The 27,615-nt window shown below is 40.0% G+C and overlaps 1 protein-coding gene across 9 annotated transcripts in view; it reads left to right on the top strand.

The window, feature by feature from the left end:
* LOC307088845 (uncharacterized protein) overlaps nucleotides 1-27,615 on the top strand; it is a 69,919-nt gene that overhangs the window by 235 nt on the left and 42,069 nt on the right. Inside the window, exons 1-19 of one of the 9 annotated variants that reach the window (XM_079754863.1) lie at nucleotides 17-249; nucleotides 380-10,333; nucleotides 10,673-10,784; nucleotides 10,880-11,087; nucleotides 11,315-11,542; nucleotides 14,922-15,018; nucleotides 15,135-15,251; nucleotides 15,320-15,436; nucleotides 15,505-15,621; nucleotides 15,858-15,927; nucleotides 17,145-17,361; nucleotides 17,830-19,666; nucleotides 19,938-20,111; nucleotides 21,055-21,228; nucleotides 22,497-22,670; nucleotides 23,030-23,203; nucleotides 23,686-23,859; nucleotides 24,036-24,082; nucleotides 25,428-27,259. The exons of 1 other annotated variant lie outside the window; for it this stretch is intronic. In XM_079754863.1, the coding sequence (XP_079610989.1) occupies nucleotides 14,936-15,018; nucleotides 15,135-15,251; nucleotides 15,320-15,436; nucleotides 15,505-15,621; nucleotides 15,858-15,927; nucleotides 17,145-17,361; nucleotides 17,830-19,666; nucleotides 19,938-20,111; nucleotides 21,055-21,228; nucleotides 22,497-22,670; nucleotides 23,030-23,203; nucleotides 23,686-23,859; nucleotides 24,036-24,082; nucleotides 25,428-26,089 (4,137 nt within the window). In that variant the 5' untranslated portion in view covers nucleotides 17-249; nucleotides 380-10,333; nucleotides 10,673-10,784; ... (1 more) ...; nucleotides 11,315-11,542; nucleotides 14,922-14,935 and the 3' untranslated portion in view covers nucleotides 26,090-27,259. Of the gene's footprint in view, nucleotides 1-16; nucleotides 10,334-10,672; nucleotides 10,785-10,858; nucleotides 11,088-11,314; nucleotides 11,543-14,921; nucleotides 15,019-15,134; nucleotides 15,252-15,319; nucleotides 15,437-15,504; nucleotides 15,622-15,857; nucleotides 15,928-17,144; nucleotides 17,362-17,829; nucleotides 19,667-19,937; nucleotides 20,112-21,054; nucleotides 21,229-22,496; nucleotides 22,671-23,029; nucleotides 23,204-23,685; nucleotides 23,860-24,035; nucleotides 24,083-25,427; nucleotides 27,260-27,615 lie in introns of those variants that run through there. 7 more of the 9 variants (XM_079754865.1, XM_079754868.1, XM_079754869.1 and 4 more) reach the window with 7 other exon arrangements.

Genomic DNA, 27,615 nt, shown 5'->3' with positions numbered 1-27,615 from the left:
TTCCTGAATTCATGTTTTCTTCAGATGACTGGTGATGTATTCTTACTATATTAATGTATTCGTACTAAATGAATCTGTTTCCAGTCCAAGTTAAGTGTTTCCAGGTTTGTGGTGTAAAAGAGGTGCTGATCTCAGGGAGATAACCTCCTTGGTAACCCTTCCTTTTACAGTCCGGTAATTACCAGCTAATTACCTGGTAATAAGATGTATTTACTAAGTAATAACCAGGTAATTAAATGTAATTGCCTTGTAATTACCAAGTACTTACCAGGTAATTACCCAGTATTTACATGTAATTGCCTTGTAATTACCAAGTACTTACCAGGTAATTACCCAGTATTTACATGTAATTGCCTTGTAATTACCAAGTACTTACCAGGTAATTACCCAGTATTTACATTACACATTTATCTGGTAAATACCAAAAAGTTACCTGATATTTACTAGATATTTTCCTGACATCTACCAGGTATTTACCCAATAATTACCTGGTAGATATCCTGCAATTGCATATCGTAGACAATAAACCCACTGAATGTGTCTATATGTGACTTTGTTAGGGTGATAATAGCTTATATATTTACCTGGTACTTACCAGCTATTTACCAACAAGTTACCCAGTATTTACTAGATATATACTGAAAACTACCGGGTATTTATCCAGGAATTATAGATTATGTATTACCAATCAACCTGTGTAGTGACAGTGAGGGTAGTAATGACTCTGATATTTACCTGGTAATTACCCAGTATTTACTTGATAGCTTGAAACTATTTACTAAGTAATTACTTTCTAATTACCCAGTAGTTACAATTTACCCAGTAACCCCTATGTATTTATGCAAATATTAACTGGTATTTACCCAGTAATTACAAGTGTGTACCACATACATTCCAAAACATTATCAGGTAAAACCCTGTGAATTACCCTGTAAGGAAGGTGGAACTGTACTGTAAAAGGAAGCGTGGTTTGTTTCAATGATATTACCATATACTTTCCTGGTAATTATAGATTATAATCATCTACCACCCATTAAGGTGTGTAGTTTTGAACATGGTACTTGGCAAAAACTCCCATATCTCCCTGATAATTATCAGGTAAATATCAGGGTGATATCAGAGTTTTACAGAGTAGTTACCCTGTAAGGAAGGTGGAACTGTACTGTAAAAGGAAGCGTGGTTTGTTACAATGATATTACCATATACTTTCCTGGTAATTGTAGATTATAATCATCTACCACCCATTAAGGTGTGTAGTTTTGAACATGGTACTTGGCAAAAACTCCCATATCTCCCTGATAATTATCAGGTAAATATCAGGGTGATATCAGAGTTTTACAGAGTAGTTACCCTGTAAGGAAGGTGGAACTGTACTGTAAAAGGAAGCGTGGTTTGTTTCAATGATATTACCATATACTTTCCTGGTAATTATAGATTATAATCATCTACCACCCATTAAAGTGTGTAGTTTTGAACATGGTACTTGGCAAAAACTCCCATATCTCCCTGATAATTATCAGGTAAATATCAGGGTGATATCAGAGTTTTACAGAGTAGTTACCCTGTAAGGAAGGTGGAACTGTACTGTAAAAGGAAGCGTGGTTTGTTTCAATGATATTACCATATACTTTCCTGGTAATTGTAGATTATAATCATCTACCACCCATTAAGGTGTGTAGTTTTGAACATGGTACTTGGCAAAAACTCCCATATCTCCCTGATAATTATCAGGTAAATATCAGGGTGATATCAGAGTTTTACAGAGTAGTTACCCTGTAAGGAAGGTGGAACTGTACTGTAAAAGGAAGCGTGGTTTGTTTCAATGATATTACCATATACTTTCCTGGTAATTATAGATTATAATCATCTACCACCCATTAAGGTGTGTAGTTTTGAACATGGTACTTGGCAAAAACTCCCATATCTCCCTGATAATTATCAGGTAAATATCAGGGTGATATCAGAGTTTTACAGAGTAGTTACCCTGTAAGGAAGGTGGAACTGTACTGTAAAAGGAAGCGTGGTTTGTTACAATGATATTACCATATACTTTCCTGGTAATTGTAGATTATAATCATCTACCACCCATTAAGGTGTGTAGTTTTGAACATGGTACTTGGCAAAAACTCCCATATCTCCCTGATAATTATCAGGTAAATATCAGGGTGATATCAGAGTTTTACAGAGTAGTTACCCTGTAAGGAAGGTGGAACTGTACTGTAAAAGGAAGCGTGGTTTGTTTCAATGATATTACCATATACTTTCCTGGTAATTATAGATTATAATCATCTACCACCCATTAAAGTGTGTAGTTTTGAACATGGTACTTGGCAAAAACTCCCATATCTCCCTGATAATTATCAGGTAAATATCAGGGTGATATCAGAGTTTTACAGAGTAGTTACCCTGTAAGGAAGGTGGAACTGTACTGTAAAAGGAAGCGTGGTTTGTTTCAATGATATTACCATATACTTTCCTGGTAATTGTAGATTATAATCATCTACCACCCATTAAGGTGTGTAGTTTTGAACATGGTACTTGGCAAAAACTCCCATATCTCCCTGATAATTATCAGGTAAATATCAGGGTGATATCAGAGTTTTACAGAGTAGTTACCCTGTAAGGAAGGTGGAACTGTACTGTAAAAGGAAGCGTGGTTTGTTTCAATGATATTACCATATACTTTCCTGGTAATTATAGATTATAATCATCTACCACCCATTAAGGTGTGTAGTTTTGAACATGGTACTTGGCAAAAACTCCCATATCTCCCTGATAATTATCAGGTAAATATCAGGGTGATATCAGAGTTTTACAGAGTAGTTACCCTGTAAGGAAGGTGGAACTGTACTGTAAAAGGAAGCGTGGTTTGTTTCAATGATATTACCATATACTTTCCTGGTAATTATAGATTATAATCATCTACCACCCATTAAGGTGTGTAGTTTTGAACATGGTACTTGGCAAAAACTCCCATATCTCCCTGATAATTATCAGGTAAATATCAGGGTGATATCAGAGTTTTACAGAGTAGTTACCCTGTAAGGAAGGTGGAACTGTACTGTAAAAGGAAGCGTGGTTTGTTTCAATGATATTACCATATACTTTCCTGGTAATTATAGATTATAATCATCTACCACCCATTAAGGTGTGTAGTTTTGAACATGGTACTTGGCAAAAACTCCCATATCTCCCTGATAATTATCAGGTAAATATCAGGGTGATATCAGAGTTTTACAGAGTAGTTACCCTGTAAGGAAGGTGGAACTGTACTGTAAAAGGAAGCGTGGTTTGTTTCAATGATATTACCATATACTTTCCTGGTAATTATAGATTATAATCATCTACCACCCATTAAGGTGTGTAGTTTTGAACATGGTACTTGGCAAAAACTCCCATATCTCCCTGATAATTATCAGGTAAATATCAGGGTGATATCAGAGTTTTACAGAGTAGTTACCCTGTAAGGAAGGTGGAACTGTACTGTAAAAGGAAGCGTGGTTTGTTTCAATGATATTACCATATACTTTCCTGGTAATTATAGATTATAATCATCTACCACCCATTAAGGTGTGTAGTTTTGAACATGGTACTTGGCAAAAACTCCCATATCTCCCTGATAATTATCAGGTAAATATCAGGGTGATATCAGAGTTTTACAGAGTAGTTACCCTGTAAGGAAGGTGGAACTGTACTGTAAAAGGAAGCGTGGTTTGTTTCAATGATATTACCATATACTTTCCTGGTAATTATAGATTATAATCATCTACCACCCATTAAGGTGTGTAGTTTTGAACATGGTACTTGGCAAAAACTCCCATATCTCCCTGATAATTATCAGGTAAATATCGGGGTGATATCAGAGTTTTACAGAGTAGTTACCCTGTAAGGAAGGTGGAACTGTACTGTAAAAGGAAGCGTGGTTTGTTTCAATGATATTACCATATACTTTCCTGGTAATTGTAGATTATAATCATCTACCACCCATTAAGGTGTGTAGTTTTGAACATGGTACTTGGCAAAAACTCCCATATCTCCCTGATAATTATCAGGTAAATATCAGGGTGATATCAGAGTTTTACAGAGTAGTTACCCTGTAAGGAAGGTGGAACTGTACTGTAAAAGGAAGCGTGGTTTGTTTCAATGATATTACCATATACTTTCCTGGTAATTATAGATTATAATCATCTACCACCCATTAAAGTGTGTAGTTTTGAACATGGTACTTGGCAAAAACTCCCATATCTCCCTGATAATTATCAGGTAAATATCAGGGTGATATCAGAGTTTTACAGAGTAGTTACCCTGTAAGGAAGGTGGAACTGTACTGTAAAAGGAAGCGTGGTTTGTTTCAATGATATTACCATATACTTTCCTGGTAATTGTAGATTATAATCATCTACCACCCATTAAGGTGTGTAGTTTTGAACATGGTACTTGGCAAAAACTCCCATATCTCCCTGATAATTATCAGGTAAATATCAGGGTGATATCAGAGTTTTACAGAGTAGTTACCCTGTAAGGAAGGTGGAACTGTACTGTAAAAGGAAGCGTGGTTTGTTTCAATGATATTACCATATACTTTCCTGGTAATTATAGATTATAATCATCTACCACCCATTAAGGTGTGTAGTTTTGAACATGGTACTTGGCAAAAACTCCCATATCTCCCTGATAATTATCAGGTAAATATCAGGGTGATATCAGAGTTTTACAGAGTAGTTACCCTGTAAGGAAGGTGGAACTGTACTGTAAAAGGAAGCGTGGTTTGTTTCAATGATATTACCATATACTTTCCTGGTAATTATAGATTATAATCATCTACCACCCATTAAGGTGTGTAGTTTTGAACATGGTACTTGGCAAAAACTCCCATATCTCCCTGATAATTATCATGTAAATATCAGGGTGATATCAGAGTTTTACAGAGTAGTTACCCTGTAAGGAAGGTGGAACTGTACTGTAAAAGGAAGCGTGGTTTGTTTCAATGATATTACCATATACTTTCCTGGTAATTATAGATTATAATCATCTACCACCCATTAAGGTGTGTAGTTTTGAACATGGTACTTGGCAAAAACTCCCATATCTCCCTGATAATTATCAGGTAAATATCAGGGTGATATCAGAGTTTTACAGAGTAGTTACCCTGTAAGGAAGGTGGAACTGTACTGTAAAAGGAAGCGTGGTTTGTTTCAATGATATTACCATATACTTTCCTGGTAATTATAGATTATAATCATCTACCACCCATTAAGGTATGTAGTTTTGAACATGGTACTTGGCAAAAACTCCCATATCTCCCTGATAATTATCAGGTAAATATCAGGGTGATATCAGAGTTTTACAGAGTAGTTACCCTGTAAGGAAGGTGGAACTGTACTGTAAAAGGAAGCGTGGTTTGTTTCAATGATATTACCATATACTTTCCTGGTAATTATAGATTATAATCATCTACCACCCATTAAGGTGTGTAGTTTTGAACATGGTACTTGGCAAAAACTCCCATATCTCCCTGATAATTATCAGGTAAATATCAGGGTGATATCAGAGTTTTACAGAGTAGTTACCCTGTAAGGAAGGTGGAACTGTACTGTAAAAGGAAGCGTGGTTTGTTTCAATGATATTACCATATACTTTCCTGGTAATTATAGATTATAATCATCTACCACCCATTAAGGTGTGTAGTTTTGAACATGGTACTTGGCAAAAACTCCCATATCTCCCTGATAATTATCAGGTAAATATCGGGGTGATATCAGAGTTTTACAGAGTAGTTACCCTGTAAGGAAGGTGGAACTGTACTGTAAAAGGAAGCGTGGTTTCTTTCAATGGTATTACCCTGAATTTACATCCGTTACATAAAGATACAATGCATTTTGTTACACTCCTTCCCACAACCTGTGACAAATATGCAAAAACAGGTGAACTGTCAAAGAGACTAATTTTAATCCTCTTAATCTGCAAAACTGTGCAAAAATGAGAGTAACTTCAAAACTCAATACAAGTGCAAAATAATGGCATAGCTTTCAAATGTATTTCAAAACAACGGTTATTAACAAACTCAAAATAAATAACAAATAACAAACTCAAAATAAACCAGGGTCCAACTACCCACTAAAAGGTTTTGGATACAAGAAACGTCCCCACCAGATAAAACAAAAGACAGTGCAGTAATAAAATAAAAAATGTTGTATTACTGCACTTTAGAGCTTGATCCCTCACTTTATCATTCTATATTTTATAGGGAGCAGCTCTGTGGCCTTCCTCATTTTTTCAATTTGTTCCTGCAGGGGTTTGTTGGCATCTAGAAATGCCTTGCATAATTTTGCGTAGTTCGCTAATGTCTGTTTTTCTTTGAAGAGGGGCAGCTCCCCAAAATCTGCGCCCTCTGTGGCTATCATTACATCTGCAATGACCGCAGTCCCTGCAATGGTATTCCTGTCCACTCCGAGTTCTTCACAGGTGTTGGTCATGCTGCGTTTTCGCCTGAAGACTTTTAGGACCGTTTGGTAGCGGTGTACAACGTCCTCTGGGCTCAGAACTACAAAACAGATCATCCAAAGAAAATATAGATTAACACTGTGTAATAATTCCAAATATATTTAAAATCCTGACATGACATGAAGATCAGGGGTTAAACCAGTCATCTTGTGTCTGCAGTGCACTACTCTTCTTCACTCCATGGTTAAACTGATACAGTTGTGGATACTCTCTACATAGCTGTTTCGTAATAGGGCCAGCCTTGACTGTGGTAAATATAGCCTATATAAGATTGTGTTTGGGTGGAGGAGAGAGTGTTACCTTAGCAGTATGCCACATCAAAAAAAACAATACATGAGCATGCTACACTGAAATTATGATGGAAATGTGACTGCAGTGTCACAATAAAAGATGCTTCCACTAACATGAACATCTTCAGTAGACCTTGGTAGGTCCATGTGACAGGAGACTGAAAGCTCTATGCAAAAAGCCATTAGCTACCATCTAGCTTCAATGTAATGTAATCAAAATAAATAAAACTAATTTAACTTTTGCCTTCAATGTATAAAACGGGGTGCATTTACCAAATTTTGGGGGCATTTAAAAATATATATAAAAAAAATAAATGGTGCATAATGTTGCTGAAGTGTAATGTAAACAACAGTGCTGTTTGTGTGTGCGTTGTTCCAGAAGCAATAGAAATGTGAGCCATCTTTTTCCAGATGATGGGTTACCTCTCTTTCCAAATGATGAGGGTTTTTTAGATTTGCTCTTCTTGCTCTTCTTCCTGTCATCAGCAGAGGAGGAGTCTGAGTCTGAAGAACCATGTTTTTTGTGTTTCTTCTTCTTCTTCCTCTTCCGATCCTCATAAGAGTCATCTGAGTCAGAAGAGTCAGAGGAATCCCCATTCCATTTTTTGCGTTGCCCTTAAATTTAGAAAAAATAAAATGTTAGAAGTAAGCAAATCTATGAGTTTGAGTATGAGTTCTCTTTATTATCATTATTATTTCCATTTTTCACATGAAAAGAACAGCAGCATCACAAAAGCTGGCAAAACAGATACGGGGGTGATGGGGTACAGTACTTAAAAATGTGACATCACGTCACCCCACCATAATCAATATAAACATTTTTTGATTTTGTTTTAAAAGATTTACTTGTAGTTGTCGTAGGTAATTTAAAAAACATTTTGGGGGCCACCTTGGTCCCCACAGTCTAAAAAATGGTTCTCTCTCCTGTAGTGCTGCATGCAGGGCAGACGTATTGCGGCAACCGGACCTTGTAGAGACTCGCGGATGGCGTGGTGGATTTGGGTGAAAGATACAATGGTCGCAGTTGCAGAGATACGTCAGCCCTGCATCCAGGACTACAGAAGAGAGATAGCGGACAGCGAGGGTTTGGGGATTTCAAGTCACTGACTAAACACTCTTTCAGTGATTGCTGTCAGAATATAGAGCCATTTAAAACTTATTATAACACGAAAACATTGTTGGATGTTCCTTTAACTAATCAAGACTCCTTTAGATTGTATTTACAGCCTTCCATGCTGGTTTTGGGAGAAACAGTATAGATACCTTTTGAAGTAGCGTGGCCGACCTCTTTTTGGAGAGCCTTCTCTCTGTTGAAGTCCCGCTGCTCTTTCAGAAATCTGTTCTCCTCTTTTAAGAGACGGATTTCCTCCTTCATGAGCTGGTTCTCCCCTTTTAATTTTTGTAAGTCACCCTTTAGCTTTCCCATGGTTGGTGCCATGGTTGGTGCCTTTGTTGGGGTGGGTGCATTTAGTTGAATGTCTTCAACTGAAAATGGTGCAAAAGGTATGTATGAATTAAATACTTATTATGTTAAGATTATCTTATTATTTCACCATGTTCACTTCTAAGCTTTGTAGGTCCCAGGTATGTGAACTAAAATTAAGATAAAAATCATTTAGGGGGTTTAGCTCGTCTTTAAGAATAGAGCTCCTGACAGCCTGGTGCCATGCAAGACCACTGTATGTACAACAAAGAATGAATAAAAAGCTTTTAGTTTATGGTTACGACTGGCTATGGGGAAAACTTAAAATGGTTAATCTTACCATCATTGTCAGAGTGGGACAACACTGCAGGGTTCTCCTCTGGTGCAGTGTGCTGCTTTCTCTTTGTTTTGCGTGTGTTCGGCATGACTATAGGGGTAAAGGAAATAAATTAAGATACATTTTTCAGAAAGTAAAAAGACATTTGTAAACATTGTCAAGAGAATTTCATCAAAAAACTCCACTTTTAAGTAGTATAAGTAGTAGTGAAAATAGCCAATCTACAAGTTCACAATGCATGTGTGTATTTAATGTCTCTTCTGTATGAATAGAAAATTCTCAGCTATGATAAAAAAAAGTCTCTCTGAGAACTCATAGGCTTAATGTATCTCTAGAATGTAATAATATGCATAAGTAATAGTGTTCTATAATGGTAGTTCTCAAAGTGGGGTCCAGAGACCCCCAGGGGTCCTTGAGGGGGTTCCAGCCTGGGAGTCCCCAGCAAAATTAGTTAATAATTAGGCTAGTTAATATAGCATCAAAATTAGTTTAGTTTCACAGCTAAATTTGAATATTTTCTAAACATTTTAACAACACAGGTTTTGTATGGAGGTCACTGGCACAAACATTTTTCAGATATTGTAAATACTGTACTTATTTTTAGGATTTTTTTTTCTATTAAATGATTGTCTGTAAAATGATAAAATTAATGAATAAAAGAAAAAGTGGAGAGGACAAATAGTCAAAGTGCTGCTATGTATTCTCCAATAAACTACATTCATCCTCTAATCTTTTAATAAGCAGGACATGAAGCCTATGTGTCAAAGCTGTTATATTATCATACTGTTAATACTCAGTAATATTAAAGCTTTTCATCATGTTCTGTTTAGCTGATGCTATTATATTGTTTACATTTCACAGAATTTAATCTCATTATAGTTGATTTTACCTCAGGTAACATCACCTGGACATGTAATGTAGCAGCTAATAAACCAGTGTGGATACAGACAGCTGATAAACGTAGGGAAGTTTAAGACAGACTGACAGCTCAGGACAATACAAATGTGGAGCATATACAAATGTATGGACTCACACGGTTCGACCATGTGTGTGACGCACCAACTCTGGCTCTGGTATTAAACGTGAACACACGACACCTGACATGTAGGCCTACAGAGAATATTACAGGGCTGCCAACTTTTGGGTTTTCGCTGGCGTGAGATTCCGTAGAATCTTGTTATGCATACATTATAGCAGGGTCTGCGGGTGTATGTGATCGGGATTGTTGACTGTTGACTCTTATTAATGACACGCGTCATTAATAAGATAATGACGCGTGTTTTTTGTTGCACGCGGTGCAGAGCGCGCGTAATCTCTCTCTCTCTCTCTGTGTCTCTCTCTCTCTCTTCCTCACAAAGTTAATCAAGACTCTAAGAGGTACAATTTATCCAAAAAATTCAAGTAAATGGAGAAAAGGGGGTCGCTTGCCTTTCTTACCAAGGTGGAGGTATTGCAGCAGATCCGACCTGCTCATCTCAACTTGCATCCAAGTTTTTCTCCCCCTGCTCCCGCACGTGTCCGTGTGCTACGTATCATGCGTCATTACGTATGCGTCATTACGTTTGCCCGCGAAGAGACCCTGTGCAGTTTGAGACAGACTACTCGTGCAAAGCGTAATATGACTTTGATAAGATTACTTGAGAGGACAGCGCAAGGACGTTAACAGTTGATAGGATGGCTCCAGGAGGAGAGGCTATTGGCAAAGAAAAAAAGATGCCCTGTTTGCAACAACAAAATGAAATTCAAAAGAACAAACACGACCAAGGATGGCTATCGGTGGTAAGGGATGAGCATCATTGCCACACATCTTTATTATTATTATTGTTGTTATTATTATTATTATACATTGAAGTCAATGGCAAGTTATATGTGTTTTCCCCCTAAAAATGACCATATTGACAATCTAATGTACTATCATAATGTAGGTGTTACTCCTTCTAACTATCTTTACAGTGCATAGGCCTACTTGCTATGTTGAATGAATGATTTAAATACTTTTTTTTGCGAGAATAGTACAGCAAATACAACCTCTTCAGCACTAAAGGCCCTGTATACGGGTCCTTTAGCACAAAAAGCCTTGGGCTTGTTTCAATTGTGGTCATGTATGTTATGTTACAGGAGCTGCAGAAAATCCATTCACGGGCAGGAGTATCACAAGGTCCATCAGAGATGGCTCAATATTCTCCCGGTCTCACATGTCATTATCATCATGGATGAAAATTATGCACAGGTTGGTTGCTCTCTCTCTCCCTTTCACTTCAGTTCAAATGGCTTTGTAGGCATGATTTAACACTACATACGTAGTTGTCCTCTTTTTTGGGTCAGTTTGTCACAGGGTTTGAGGAGAAGACATGTGGATATGCTAGAGGATGGAGTATGTGGGAGCAGCAAATCACTGACTAGGGTGACTACACTTCTACGTGAAATTTGCTGTGCAGCAGTCAGACGACTGGAGAGAAGAAGGGAAATGCGAATTGGAGGGAGAAGAGCTTTCGTAGCGATAGATGAGAGCATGTTCAGACACAAAAGAAAGGTAAGCTTGTATTTTGTTCGTAAAATGTCAATTTCTGTTTTGTGTTGTACGGTGCAGTATTAAGTAGCTGTTAAAACAATGACAATAGGTTTTAAAGAAATGAAAGGGATAGTTCACTCAAAAACATCTACAATCTATAAAGCACCAAAGTGATTGCGACTTTAACATTCTCAAATGTTGCATTTAAGTTGGACTGCCTTTAAGCATGACATTTTGTTTATTTTCAGTATGGACTTGGACGATTTGCAAAGACCTGGCGACGTCGCTCATGGGTCTTTGGGATGATGGAAGTCAGGCGGTCCCGTAGACGCCCTGTTTTACAACTGGTTGAAAATCGATCCAGGAGGAGATTGCTCCCAATCATTAGAAAATATGTTAGACCTGGAAGTGAAATCATTAGTGATTGCTGGCGTTCCTACAACCGGTTGTCCCATGACGGCTACATACACTACCAGGTAAATCACCAGAGGTATTTTGTCCACCCTGGGACTGGTGCTCATACACAACACATTGAAAGGGCATGGCGGACTTATAAGGAGGACATCTTCAGGTACAGGGGGAACCTGACAGAGAAGGCCTTGAAGATGAACTTAAGGTTCATTGAGTGGAACCACTGGCTCGGGAAAGAGCATAGGAAGGGCATTCTTGGACGCTTATTTAAAGACATAAGAGCATTTTACAAAGTGTAACCAGTGATGATGTACTGTACTGCGTTGTGTTCACCTCTGTTGTCATCGTTTTCCGATTGAATAAAACACTAGTTAAGTTGTTAAGTTAAGTTTACTTTATTGTTCCCGCAGGGAAATTTGTATATTCTTTATGGTGCAAAGGCTCAAAGGCTTTCTTTTATTGTACAGCTTCTACTTACCGTACTCTATAAATTGTAGACTTTCCTGGTCTTACCTGGTAAGATTGCAGAACATATTCAAAAAGCAGATTTATTCCAAAGGATATTGTAAGAACATGGTAATAGTACAGAAACAAACAAGGCTTTACTTGATAATGTTTTGGAATGTATGTGGCACAAGTTCCTAATTACTGGGTAAGTACCTGGGGAAGTATGAATTATTGCCAGGTAACACTGACACGGTATACCGTACCTGTAATACCATTAGTAATTACCAGGAAAGTATAGGTAATATCATTGAAACAAACCACGCTTCCTTTTACAGTACAGTTCCACCTTCCTTACAGGGTAACTACTGGGTAATTAGAAAGTAATTACTTAGTAAATAGTTTCAAGTTATCAAGTAAATACTGGGTAATTACCAGGTAAATATCAGAGTCATTACTTCCCTCACTGTCAATACACAGGTTGATTGGTAATACATAATCTATAATTCCTGGATAAATACCCGGTAGTTTTCAGTATATATCTAGTAAATACTGGGTAACTTGTTGGTATTTACCAGTTAAATATCAGGTAACTACCAGGTAAATAAGTGGTAGTTACCAGGTAAATATGCAATCATTTGAGTAAATACCTGGTAAGTACCAGGTAAATATATAAGTTATTATCACCCTAACAAAGTCACATATAGACACATTCAGTGGGTTTATTGTCTACAATATGCAATTGCAGGATATCTACCAGGTTATTATTGGGTAAATACCTGGTAGATGTCAGGAAAATATCTAGTAAATATCAGGTAACTTGTTGGTATTTACCAGATAAATGTGTAATGTAAATACTGGGTAATTACCTGGTAAGTACTTGGTAATTACAAGGCAATTACATTTAATTACCTGGTTATTACTTAGTAAATACATCTTATTACCAGGTAATTAGCTGGTAATTACCGGACTGTAAAAGGAAGGGTTACCCCTTTCTCTTTTTGCTGTCCATCACTGTCAACACGATGTGTGTACCGTTCCCAGGATAATCTGTACACTCTCTACAAGCCTGCACCAGAGTTCAGTGTTGTCATAGCTGTTACGTCTTTAGCTTTCTGACCAATTGCTCACCTGGGCTGTGCCACTTGGGGAGGGACCACTCATTAGGTGAGTGCTGCATGCAGCGCCCAACTATTGTTCTTCATAGGTTTTATTCTTTCTTTCTTTCTTTCTTTTTCTTATTCTCTATTCTCTTACATTGAGGCTAGAGCATGAGGACATTCTAGCAGTGTTGCCAGATTGGGCAGTTTGCTAGACGCTAGGTGCTTGCTACATACTGTATGCGGTTTACTCCCAGTAAAAGCTAAACGCTTGCATCAATGCTTTAACTGCCTTTTTCAAGTCATGTCAGTGTTGCCAGGTTGGGCAATTGGGCTTCTTTTAATCACGGTAGCTTTGGGCGGGTACATACAATTTGAGCTGGTTTTGATAAAACCTGGCGGGATTATTATAGTTATTTTTACAAACATCAATCAATGCCAATAGACGTGAGGTATTAGGGGTGGGAGAATGGCACCTGTCCAATATTAATTAGGGGCGAGGGAGGGCCAGCAGACTTGTCACTCAAACCTCCACGCCAGTTGTAAGGAGATTTGATTCATGATGTATTAGTAGAGCTGGCAATGACTTTAAGGTTGATGTTCTTTAAGTTCTTCTAAGAATATTTCAAGTTTAAGTTCTACATAAATGTAAGACGATCTTATTCATGCATGACTATTTTGAGGGATGTTTTATTTTTGCTCATGTACCAAACATACATTTTCTGTGGCTGTGTCCCTACACATGGAGCGTGCGCGTGAGTGTGCGTGTGCGTACGTGTGTGTGTGTGTGTGTGTATCATAAAAGTTATTAAGTCAATTAGGTCGCATTCAGGTGTTAATTGTGGTCACCATTGGTCTTTTACATGCCTTTTTTGTGTGTTGTGTATTTATGTAAGCTCATTGAAGACCCATTCTCTGCTGCTGTCAGTGTGTTCTTTACACAGACCTTGTGAGGTTTGTGTGTGTGAGAGATAGATGAGAGGTTCCTTGTATACCACATAACATCATAGTTACTAATTAGGTTGCGTTTATAGATGAGAGGTTCCTTTTATACCACATAACTTCATAGTAAATAATCAGGTTGTGTTTGTATTCGTGTTTTGGCCATTGCAGAAGTATATGATTAATCGGTTCTCTGGCAATATATGTTTTGGGCGTTTTTTTGGTTGGTTGGGCGTTTTTTAGTCTATAGTTGGGCTGGAAATTGCCAATCCGAACTGGCAACACATGCTATCTACACAAACAAAAACTAAACTGAGCCCAACGGTATAAGACTCGAAGGAATAAGGTCAATAACATACCTTTCCAAGTAAATACCACCACACGCATGTGCATGTTTACATTGTTTACTCCATTTAGAATCTGCTCAAATCCCTTCACTTGTTTAAGCCATTTAACATTTCTTGACGTCTAAAACTATGTGGCTTTACTCAAACATTTTCAACCTCCCTTTGCAGTGCAGCACTCACCGCATTTTCTGCAGGAAATGCATTTTCTAGTTGACTCCCCTCTGCAAATGTAGACTTGGTTGTGATGTTAACAGTTTGTGAGTGCTTGCGTGTGTTTGTATGTGGGAGGCAGTGAGTGAGAGGCTACGAGCGAACAGCTTAGGCTGGCCGGACGGTGCAGCAAGGAGCTTTTATAACCGCAATATTGTTAGCCCGCAGTCATCAGCCCGGCGGCCCCGAAACTTTAACGGCCCACCGGGAATTCTCCCGACACTCCCGATGACCACTCTGCCACTTGAGTGTGATAGATTGTGTAGCTCTAGACTAAGAGAGTGATAGAGTGTGTGTGTATGTCCGACAGGAGGAGGATAGGGAGTCTTAACTGCAGTCATTTCACGTTCAGTACTTAAATAGAATCCACAGAATCAATATGGAGTTGTGTTTGTGTCCAGGTCTCCAGTCTACTATGGATGAGGAGAGAGAGGAGGGGGGTCCTACCTCTGAAACCACTCTGTCTGAGGAACATGGCCGCCAGAGCAAAGCTAAGAGGTAAGAAGAGGATCTCTCTCTGTCTGTGACTGTTGTCCATCTCAGAGCTCAGCAGTGATATATCATGACTTTATCACTAGTCTGAGTAAAAGCTGTGTGTGTGTGTTGTGTTAAAGCCCAGAGCAGCAGGAGAGAGCGGACTCCTCTGGACCCAGCTGTGTCTCCATGAAGAGTGACCACTCAATGGATAAACCTTTTAACTTTAAAGATGGAAATCAGTCTATTGAGAAAAGGTAAGGATTTGTCTAAGATTATAAAACTACAGCATCTATCAGACATCCATTAATCCTGGTTCTTTTAGAAGAGTCCAGCAGGAGAGAGAAGACTCCCCTGGACCCAGCTGTGTCTCCATTAAGAGTGACCACTCAATGGATACACCTTTTAACTTTAAAGATGGAAATCAGTCTATTGAGAAAAGGTAAGGATTTGTCTAAGATTATAAAACTACAGCATCTATCAGACATACATTAATCCTGGTTCTTTTAGAAGAGTCCAGCAGGAGAGAGCAGACTCCCCTGGACCCAGCTGTGTCTCTGTGAAGAATGACTGTTCTATGGGTCATCCTCCTGGCATTAAAGATGGACTCCCCTCCAGAGAGGAAGGGTAAGGATTTGTCAAAGATAATAAAGATACAGCATCTATGAAAAATCCCCAAGTCATGGCTCATATCTTTCTGGAAGGAGGCAGGAGAGAGCAGACTTCCCTGGACCCAGCTGTGTCTTCATGAAGAGTGACTGGCCTATTGTGTGTGTGTGTGTGTGTGTGTGTGTGTGTGTGTGTGTGTGTGTGTGTGTGTGTGTGTGTGTGTGTGTGTGTGTGTGTGTGTGTGTTCTCAACAGGCGGCACCAGGAGAGGTCAAAGGTTACCAGTGCTCAGTGTGTTCAGCAGCATCAAACAGAGCTGATCAAGGTGTGTAAATGAAACAAGACATTTGACTTCAGCTCTAAAAAGGGGTGACCTAAAGGGTCTTGGGGTGGGGGGGTGTGGAGAGGACAGTTCCAGAGGCCAATCAGTGACAGGGGCCACTCAGAGAATGCTCATATTATTATTATTAATACTATTATAATAATTGTTATTATTGTCATCATAATTAAGTTAATATATTTCAATTGAAAATATTATCTATTAAACAATAGATACTTAACAAACGTAACAATTGAAACCAACAAGGTGTTTGTTCCATGTTTGGCTAAATGTTCAGTATAGTCTTTATATTTCACCCCTCTCTCTTCATTGCATGGTTCAGTCTTGCTTAAATCCAGTTTTCAGCACAGAGTCTTTCACTCGGTTTGTCAAAGCAGAACAGACGGAGAACAGACTGTCAGTAGTTTGACACTTCGTCGTTGAGGAAGAAGTCGGGGGATCAGAAACAGAAAGCTGAGAGGGAGGAAAGGGCCAACAGTTGGTCACCCAGTTTATCCAAAAAAGGTTTTATTTATTCACCTTCCTTTTTTGCCCATTAACACTGAGATACCTAGTGAATCATAGAATCTTATATCAATTATATAGTTCTTCATCAAACATGAAATTCGTAAATACGACTCAAAAAATTAGGTAGACAGGTGGATGAACCGGGAAGTGTTTTTACTGAGGAAGTTTGCAGCAGCAAGGCCTAGACTAATTTTCTTCTACTTAACTACGATACAGTCAGGGTAGGTCATTGAACACTGACCCCTAGTGGTTAGAGCCAACGCAGCCTTACTGGCAAACATATTGATTGGCAAACATAAAATACCACTCAATTTCAATGATTTGAGGAAAGCCTTTTTGCCAGAAACAATAGCAATGAGAGATGCCATTCATGTACCTCTGACATTCATCAATGGTTAATGACAGCAGGCTAAGTATTGGGTATTTAGCACTAGGCTACACTAGAGCGACCTGTCTATCAAACTAAGGGTCCAATAGGATTTCTAGGCTGCTGGGTGGTCTAGGTTGGAGGCCCAATATATTCTTTCATAAGGCCCACAATCTCTAGTGGTGCCCCTGCTCTACATGAGCATTAAAAGCATGTCCTTAGTCTCCAGGCTTCCCTCTTTTGACCAGCGAGACGTTTTTCTAGGATAGACACTTCTGATGGCCTCAGTTAGTTCAAAGTAAAGTTTTCGTTGTTTGTTCTGTTCCAGAGGGCTGAGAAGAACGCACATGCTTTTCTAGACAAGGAGCTGAAGAAGCTCTGGAAGGATCTCTTCTCAGATTACCCACAATGCTCAGAGAGTCAGAGGGAGGAGGATGGTAAGAACGAGGAGCAGAGGAGGCGTGCCATAGAGGGAGTGGTAGACATCACAAAGCTCTGCCTGATGGAGATGAACCAGGAGGAACTGGCCGAAAAGCTCGGGAGTGGTAAGATACTCATATATAGGTTAAATATGTAGGGTTATTGTGGGGGTATCAGGTTAAATGGTTTGATCCAGATATGTAGGGTTATTGTGGGGGTATCAGGTTGAATGGTTTGATCCAGATATGTAGGGTTATTGTGGGGTATCAGGTTAAATGGTTTGATCCAGATATGTAGGGTTATTGTGGGGGTATCAGGTTGAATGGTTTGATCCAGATATGTAGGGTTATTGTGGGGGGATTAGGTTAAAGAATGTTAAACATTATACATTAACATTATACATCAACAGCGAGATGCACCCCTATCTTGTTAAATCAGGTTAGCAAGTCACTTCCTGCTGATACTCAACAATGATATCACAACTAACAAAGTTATGAGATCCATATAAAGTAGAATTTAGAATACTTCTTTCATTACACCAGTCCTATTGCTTGGAAATATGTATAGTATGTGTCTTCTGGTTTGTGATTTAGGAGCTGTTGCTGTCCAGTGCCAACATGAACTCAAGTCTCATCTGAAGAAGAAGTTCAGATGTGTGTTTGAGGGAATCGCTAAAGCAGGAGCGCAAAGACCTCTGAATGAGATCTACACAGAGCTCTTCATCACAGAGAGAGGCAGTGGAGAGGTCAACAAGGAACATGAGGTCAGACTGATTGAAAAGGCGTCCAGGAAAGAAGCCAATGAGGAAACACCAATCAGGTGTGAAGACATATTTAAACCCTTACCTGGACAAGATAAACCAATCAGAACAATAATGACAACCGGCGTGGCCGGCATTGGTAAAACAGTCTTAACACACAAGTTCACTCTGGACTGGGCTGAAGGCAAAGCCAACCACGACATAGACTTCACTTTTCTCCTCACTTTCAGAGAGCTTAATTGTCTGACAAGGAATGAGTTTAGCTTGGTGGAACTTCTTCATCAGTTTTCTGTTGAAACCAAAGAATCAGGAAACTACAGATACGACCATGACCAAGTAGTCTTCATCTTGGATGGTCTGGATGAGTGTAGACTTCCTCTGGACTTCCAGAACAACCCAATCTGGACTGATGTCACCAAGGCGACCTCAGTGGACGTGCTGCTGACAAACATCATCAGGGGAGTCCTGCTTCCCTCTGCCCGGATCTGGATAACCACACGCCCTGCCGCAGCCAATCAGATCCCTGCTGAGTGTGTTAACTTGGTGACAGAGGTGAGAGGTTTCAATGACCCACAGAAGGTGGAGTACTTCAGGAAGAGATTCAGAGAGGGGACACTGGCCAGCACAATCATCTCTCATGTCAAGAAATCTCGAAGCCTCCACATCATGTGTCACATCCCAGTCTTCTGTTGGATCACTGCTACAGTTCTAGAGGACTTCTTCAAAACATCCCAGGGAGGAGAAGGAGTGCCCAAGACCGTGACTGAGATGTACATCCACTTCCTTAGGGTTCAGTCCATACAGGGGGACAGGAAGTATCATGGCAGAGCTGAAACCCATCCACTCTGGAGTACAGAGAGCACGGAGATCATTGTTTCTCTGGGGAAACTGGCTTTTAACCAGCTGGAGAAAGGCCAGCTGATCTTCTATGAGGCAGACTTGGCAGAGTGTGACATTAATATCAGAGCAGCCTCAGTGTACTCAGGTGTGCTCACCCAAATCTTTAAAGAGGAGTGTGGGCTGTACCAGGACAAGGTTTTCTGCTTTGTCCATCTGAGCATCCAGGAGTTTCTGGCTGCCCTTTATGTCTTTCTGTCCTACATCAACACTGGTGTCAACCTGCTCTCAGAAGAACAGCCAACCTCCAGGCATGATGAACTTCTCCTCCTCTACCAGAGTGCTGTGGATAAGGCCTTACAGAGTGAGAACGGACACCTGGACTTGTTCCTCCGCTTCCTCCTGGGCCTCTCTCTAGAGACCAATCAGATGGTCCTACAAGGCCTGGTGGGACCAAGAGGAAGTACATTACTGGGAGATCTCAATAAAAAAGTTCAGCTGGGACAGACCAGAAGGAGACCACAAATCAATATCCAAATAGTCCATTACATCAAGGAGAAGATAAGTGGAAATCTCTCTCAAGAGAGAAGCATCAATCTGTTCCACTGTCTGAATGAGCTGAACGACAATTCTCTAGTGGAGGAGATCCAACAGTACCTGACATCAGGAAGTATCTCCACAGAATATCTCTCCTCTGCTCAGTGGTCAGCTCTTGTCTTCATCTTACTGACATCAGAAGAGCAGTTGGATGTGTTTTACCTGAAGAAATACTCTGCTTCTGAGAAGGGTCTTCTGGGGCTGCTGCCACTGATCAAAGCCTCCAAAACATCTATGTAGGTTCTCTCATAACATGTGTTACAATATGCACAACACTATATATATTATAATAGAATGTAAGAGTTATAATAACATACAAAATGTATCTGTGTGAACACACTACTGTTATACAAACTGTAATAATATTGTTGTTAGTATCAACATTTTACACCTAATATATAAATAACATTTGAAGATCTATTGTATAATCATTTGTTAAACTATAAGAAAAGTCTAATAAAACATTTAATCTCTGTTCCTAACATGTTCTGTTTATTGTGTGTAAAGGCTGAATGGCTGTTACCTTTCAGAGAGATGCTGTGAAGCTCTGGCCTCAGTTCTCAGCTCCAACTCCTCTAGTCTGAGAGAGCTGGACCTAAGTTCCAATTTTCTACAGGATTCAGGAGTGATTCTGCTGTCTGGTGGACTGGGGAGTCCAGACTGTATACTGGAAACTCTCAGGTCAGTTTTACTCAATGTGCATTTACAGAACAAGGTTAAGTTTCAGAAGACTTTTAAAACAACTGCTGCCCCCTGCTTTGAGAATTACTCCTATATTACGTCTAAATATATAATCCAATGAATCAGTCCCACAATCTCCTGTTAATAGGACAGTGGAAGTTAAACAAATTAAGTTGCAGTATTTGCATCCATCAAAGGTTATAGGTCTAAATAAGTAAATGTGTAATCATTCATAGAATAACTCAACAATATTTTTTTGCTGCCATGCATGTATAAGGTCTTGTTATGTTATCATTTTTTTTCGTATATTCTTTATTTATATATTACCTTCAGAATTTCAATTGAAGACATCAAATACAGAACAAGGTCGAACAGGTCCCTGATTTTGAAGCAAGGTAAAAGTGTCTGTAGACTTGAAGGGCAAGTGCACTTAGTGTTTAAGGTTCATGTAAATGTGCTGAAGCACTATAATGGGATTTTAAACTCTAAATAAAAGGTTGAATTAATGAATCAATAGTCTTAGAGAACGAAGCATTGGGACTGATAGAGTAGGGAGGAAAACTATTTTAATTCCATTTAAACGGCCAATCAGTCAGCGGAGTATTCCGCTGACTGTTGGAGACCCTACTTGGCTCTGCAGCCCTCTTATTCATTAGGTCTGACTCTGTTCACACGGAGTCCAGGATCCCTACAAGGCCATCAGGAGGCTGCTGAAGGAAGTTTGAATGTCCACAGTCATCTCCTTGAGCTCACTTCCCTGATCCCTGACAGCAGCGAGGAGAGCCGAGGTGCTAGCATCACTGGACGTACTCCCCTCCAGTGTGGGCCTGATGGCGGCCCTGTGCTGTTCGTTAGCTACACCATCTTTCTCCTGTGAACTAGTTGGATCTTTTAAGCACTTTTAATCCAAGTTCCTAACATGTTCTGCTTATTTTGTGTGAAGGCTGAGTGGCTGTTATCTGTCTGGGAGATGCTGTGAACCACTGGCCTCTGCTCTTAGCTCCAACTTCTCTAGTCTGAGAGAGCTGGACCTGAATTCCAATCGTCTGCAGGATTCAGGAGTGAAGCTGCTCTCTGCTGAACTGGGGAGTCCAAACTGTGCACTGGAAACTCTCAGGTCAGTTTTACTCAACGTGCAAATAGTTAAAGACATTTAGAACAACCACTGCCCTTGGTTGAGAATTACTCCTAAATTACCACAAACTATAGCCGTTTTCACACATGTCCTCCGCCTTTTCGCTGCATTAGTATATTAGGAAATTCGACCCTGACGGTGATTCACACTTCTTCACACTTGATGCTTTTCTTGTGTGGAAGCAGCTTATATCAGCTAATAACTCAGTACCTTTGATGACCACATTGATTAGAGTGTTGCCAATGGAAATATTACACCTTGTTGTTTATGTGGAATGTGAACTTTGCGATGTGAACTAAAAGTTGCAAAGTAATCCCAAAGTTGCCATTGCAACTTCTCAATTTTAAACACAAAATATAATAATAGTGCCTTCCCATAATCCCCTGCTAATGGGACAGTGGGTGTTGAAATTAAGTCGCAGTATTTGCATCAATGAAAGGTTATAGGTCTACATAAACTAATCATATTGTGGCGGGCAGCACGGAAATGACCTGATAGGAGACCAGGTTTAAAGCAGTTACATAACACACGACCCGAGAGTTGTCTTTATTTGCACACCACACGCTCACACGAAGCACAGAGCCTTATCGTCACACCCATGACTCCCTTCGTGGCGGTGCTGCTTCCCCCAGGCCTCCCAGGATCCTTTGCGGCACCCGGACACGGCGACCACGGTCGTGTTCACCACAATATAATTTTCATAGGAACAACTCAACAATTTATATTTGTTGTTGCCATGACTGTACATGGTATTGTTATATTATAATATTTTTCATATATTTTATATAGATATTTTATCTTCCGAATTTCAATTTAAGACATGGAAATACAGAACAAGGACAAACAATTCAAGACATAGAAATAGAGAACAATATGTAGAAATACAGAGCAACTTAATTTAATATTTGGCAATGCAGAAAAATGTGTACAAATACGGAAAAACATAAAACGATTGAATCAGTAAAAATACAGAGCACCATTAAACGATGGGATATCAAAGTTATAATAACATACAAAACGTTGGCACCCTTATAACATGTATTACAATACACAAAATACAACATGTCATACATTCTAGTATAAAGCTGTTATAGTATTGTTGTTAGTATCAACATTTTACACGTAACATTTGCATATAACTAACATTTCATGATCTAGTGTATAATATTTTTTTTATTTATCAGAAAAGTCTAATAAAACATTCAATAAGGGTTCCTAACATGTTCTGTTGTTCTTTATTTTGCGTGAAGGCTGAATGGCTGTTGTCTGTCAGAGGGATGCTGTGAAGCTCTGGCCTCAGCTCTCAGCTCCAACTCCTCTAGTCTGAGAGAGCTGGACCTGAGTACCAATGATCTGAAGGATTCAGGAGTGAAGCTGCTCTCTGCTGGACTGGAGAGTCCACACTGTACAATGGAAACTCTCAGGTCAGTTTTAATCAATGTGCAAACCGTTACAGCAAAAGGATCTATATTAGAGTACAAAAAAACTATAACAAAGACATTTAATGTACAGATTTACGCCCATAAAAGAAAAAATTCACAGCCCAAATAATAAATTTTACAAGAATAATTGAACACATTTTTATCATTGTTGCCATGACAGTACAAGTCGTACGTTAGATTAGTACAGTTTACTTTTATTATTCTTATTTTACTCATTCACATGAAGTCAGGTTTTTTTGAAAGCCTTTAGAGATACCTTTTTAACTTTGGCCTAACTTCTCTTTTAATTAATATTAAAGACATAAACACAGTAACATGTTCTGTTTATTTTGTGTGCGAAGGCTGAGTGGCTGTCAGATGTCAGAGAGATGCTGTGAAGCTCTGGCCTCAGTTCTCAGCTCCAACTCCTCTAGCCTTAAAGAGCTGGACCTGAGTTCCAATGATCTGCAGGATTTAGGAGTGAAGCTGCTCTCTGCTGGACTGGGGAGTCCACACTGTACACTGGAAACTCTCAGGTCAGGGTTAGAGTTAAATGTTTCTTTGGGTTTGTTTAATAGTAAGGGATGATCCATGACTAGGTGGGCTGTGATCTAAAAGAACAGACGACACCTTTCTCAGACCCCCGACGGATGCAGCAGCAATATTCATTTGTAGACTAGGGTCACCGTTTCAAGTTCACCACAGATGGGAGGATGAGAGGCCAGAGGAGGAACACAACTTTAGAGGAAGAGGATTTCAGGAAGATTTAAATTATTTGGTAGTTTGAAGGTCATTAGTGTAGACATGGTGATTAGGCTCTAGCCGTGCTGTGATCTAAATATAATTATTAAGCTTTTAGTGGTCCTTCATATGAAATTAATAATTTAATTAACCAGTTTACTTTTGTATGAACTATTCTCATCCAGATAGAATAAATAAACTGTGTGTGTGTGTGTGTGTGTGTGTGTGTGTGTGTGTGTGTGTGTGCGTGTGCGTGTGCATGTGCGTGTGTGTTTAGATTGTCTGGCTGCCTGGTCACAAAGGAAGGCTGTGCTTCTCTGGCCTCAGCTCTGAGCTCCAACCCCTCCCATCTGAGAGAGCTGGACCTGAGCTATAATCACCCAGGAGACTCAGGAGCTACGCTGCTCTCTGCTGGACTGGAGGATCCACACTGGAGACTGGACACTCTCAGGTATGAAGAGGAAAGCCCACGACTCAGAGACAAAGACTCCTACAAGGATTCAACCCGCTGCTAGATTAAGTGGTTTGAAAAGGCAGCTGTAACTTATGTTGTGTAGAAAGTGATGAGACAGCAGATGATGAAGGTGAATGTTTCAACATGCTACTCTAACTTTGTTTCCCCCCCAGTGTTGTGCACGGTGGAGAGTGGAGGCTGAAACCAGCTCTAAAGAAGTGTAAGCGTCTGTTTGATTCATCACAACACACACTAACTATTGAGATGGAAAGTCCATCCACACAGGAGGAGGTGACGTCTGTTCATTCAGATCCTTCTGGGAAGGAAGATGATGACTGACATCATGTATTTTACGTACATAAACATTTACATTATTGCTGAGATTATATCATGAGTGATGATTGTACAACATTAGACATAACACCATAAGAATCAGGATACTGTTAAAGGAGACATATTATGGTGTTTTCCCAACAAGACAGAGTATATGAGTTCCAGAAAACATGTTTTTGAAGCTGTTTGCTGGAAATAGCTTTTAGGAAAAAGAATCTTGCCTACCACTATTCCCCTTTGTTTCAGTCCCTTCAGAATGCGCTGGATCTGGTGTCTGTAGCTTTAATGCAAATGAGCTGCTGCCTATTGACCAATGAGCTGTCAGAGTGAACCACAGCATGGAGGAGAAGTGATTGTTGCCATTTGCGGACTCTTGGAGCTGTATATCTATATAATTTAATATAATAAAATAATAATAATAATATTATATAATATATATGTATTTATATAATATATCTAATATCACGGCCAAAAGCTATGTGCGCCTCGGATGATATTATGAATCATAAAGACTGCGTCTGACGTCTCTGGTAGTTCCACAACAAATAAAGACTCCTAGTGGGGGTTATCTCGGCCATGGTTGAGAAGAACTGGGGGAAAGGAACTTTGGCCTTGACCCTCTGAAGTCCATATTGAACCGCGACATGGAGGAGAAAGGGATTTTACTACCGGAGCTGAGCTGCCGGGCTGGCGCCGAGCTCTCCCCGTCGGAGCTGCTCGTCCGCTGGTCCACATAATCGTAGTTATGCTCTGATTGGAGGGGGGTGGGAGGTAATATTCAAATGTGCCCTCTTTCTCCGTAGGAGGGGCGCCTACTTTCAGAAATGCATATCTCACTCAAAAAATCATGTACAGACTTTAGTCAAAGTTTGTATGGGTGTGGGAGCACCAGAGACCCAAAACAACACCCCAAATCCCAGGAAAAGTGTTGTTTTCATAATATTTAATCACAATTACATGTCTATCTTATATTCAAAAACGATTAAATTATTTTATACTATTATCTTGTTGCTATTAGAATAATAATAATTATCAATTAGTTTAATTCTGGTTATTACATTAGATATAGCACACAATAATCATATTAACAAGTTTTGAATGATGCATGTATTTCCTTTTAGATTTCAACTAGAAATGGTGATGCTGTTTATTAAAATAGTAATGATGATGATTATGATGATTAATGAATAATAATGTTTTAGCAGCCTCATCATGTCTGTTTCTCCCGTCAGATGCCTGTGAACTCACACTGGACCCAAACACAGCCAACAATCAACTCTCTCTGTCTGAGGACAACAGAAAGGTGACGCAGGTTAAAAAGAAACAGTCGTATCCTGATCACCCAGAGAGATTTCAATATTTGGCCCAGGTGTTGTGTAGAGAGGGTCTGACTGGCCGCTGTTACTGGGAGGTAGAGTGGGAAGGAGAGGTTTGTTTAGGAGTGGCATATAGACGAATCACAAGGACAACAGTGGGTGGTTATAGCAGGCTTGGATTGAACAACAAGTCCTGGGTTCTTGTTTGTCTTGATGATCATTACTATGCCAGTCACAACGGTTGTAGAACAACCATACCTCTCCCCATACCTCGCTCTAACAGAGTAGGAGTGTACCTGGACCGGCCTGCTTGCACTCTGTCCTTCTACAGCGTGTCCCCAGGTGTAGGAGGGTTCTCAGACACACTGACACACATCCACACCTTCCAGTCCACCTTCACCAAGGAGGAGGACCTCCTCCCTGGGTTTGGGTTGGATAAGCCTGGTTCCTCAGTGTCTCTGTGTCCAGGGGCGGACTTGCCATCGGCAGGATCGGGAGATTTCCCGAACAGCCAGACGATTTCAGGCCGAGCCGGCTGGCGGTCATTTTTTAATTTAAAAAAAAAAAAAGTAGTGTAAGACGTGTCTTGGGCCGGCCTGCTCGATATTTGCACAGCGCGAAACGGAGCTCTGGCCTGCCATTAAAATGGGGCCAATGTATTACTGTCAATTTAGAGGGGGGATAACTTTTAAACACAGTGTATGGGGGCAAAGCGAGCGGCACACGTCTCGTGCGTTGAGCCGTAAAAGGCGCATTTATGAAACACAAGCGATGAGATGGTGGGTCCGTTGGTCTCCGGCTACCTCTATCACACACACACACACACACACACACACACACACGCACAGCGTTCATGAATATATAAACACATACACACACAAACACATGTGAACGTGGACATTAACCCACAGACACACACACACACACACACACACACACACACACACACACACAATCGATCATGAATCTATACACACATCAGGTCTGTGTGCCGGTCGTAAGCAGCAGGTAACATCAGTGTCTCTCCTTGGTTCCTCTCTCAGCCCTCTCTGTGTTCAGCTGGGCTGCTGAGCGTCAGATTAGAGGGGGCCGCTTGGGTCTGGGGGGTCCTCACAGTCCTGACGTTGTTGAGGACCAGCTGTTAGGGGGACGTTTGAATACCTGTGGACCCATGGACGTACCTGTAGTGCATCGGGTTGTTGAGCAGCAGCTGTTGGTGCTCTGAGGGGTCAACCCGTTCAGTGGAAATACAACACTTTGTGATTGATTTAAATACTACACTGTACTCCAAATTATTCATTTTATTGGGCTTCTGAAAGGTTCAGCATGATAAACCATGAAAGGAATTGTAAGATCTTCCATCAGGTTAAGCAGGTTGTAAAAAGATTTACTTTCTAACGTAAAAATGTGTATTAAATGTTGATTGATGGTACATAATTTCTTTACTACAAAACTTTATATATTTTCAACATCGTAATAAAGGAATTTGATATCAGTTTTTATTTTGCCATGCCTGACATGGAACGTGATTTAAGCAGATTTAACAACATAATCATGAATTATGTTAAGGGTTCTATGGGAAAGGGTAAAGATGTTCATGTTGTGAATGACTTTAAACTGAAGAACTTTGTGTTCTGTTGGGAACAACAAGTCAACATGTTCAGTTATTAAAGATACAGGCTCCTGTTTATGATTTGTAATTGTTCATAAAGCATAAAGTTAATAAACAACTCAGGGGATCAACTGAACGTTCTCGTGTCTTCAGATGATTCTTCCCGTCTGTTCAAAAAGAAGCTGGTGTGAGAAGCTGGTGTGCGCGTGTGTGTGTGTGTGTGTGTGTGTGTGTGTGTGTGTGTGTGTGTGTTTGTGTGTGTGTGTGTGTGTGTGTGTGTGTGTGTGTGTGTGTGTGTGTACTGTAAGTGTGCCCCCTACGATTGTTGGGTCTCTGGGGTCCATTCCCCTAGAGGTGAGGTGTCTGGGGTCCGCTCCCTTAGAGGTGAGGTGTCTGGGGTCAACTCCCCTAGGGGTAAAGTCTCCTGGACTCCTCCACTGGGGGTAAGGTCTCTGGGACCCCTCCCCAGATGTCTGAATCGCCACCACTAGA

Source organism: Pollachius pollachius (assembly GCF_949987615.1).
Source record: "Pollachius pollachius genome assembly, chromosome: 17".
NCBI lineage: Eukaryota > Metazoa > Chordata > Actinopteri > Gadiformes > Gadidae > Pollachius > Pollachius pollachius.
Note: the sequence above shows the minus strand (reverse complement) of the source record. Positions and strands in the feature narration are given on the sequence as shown.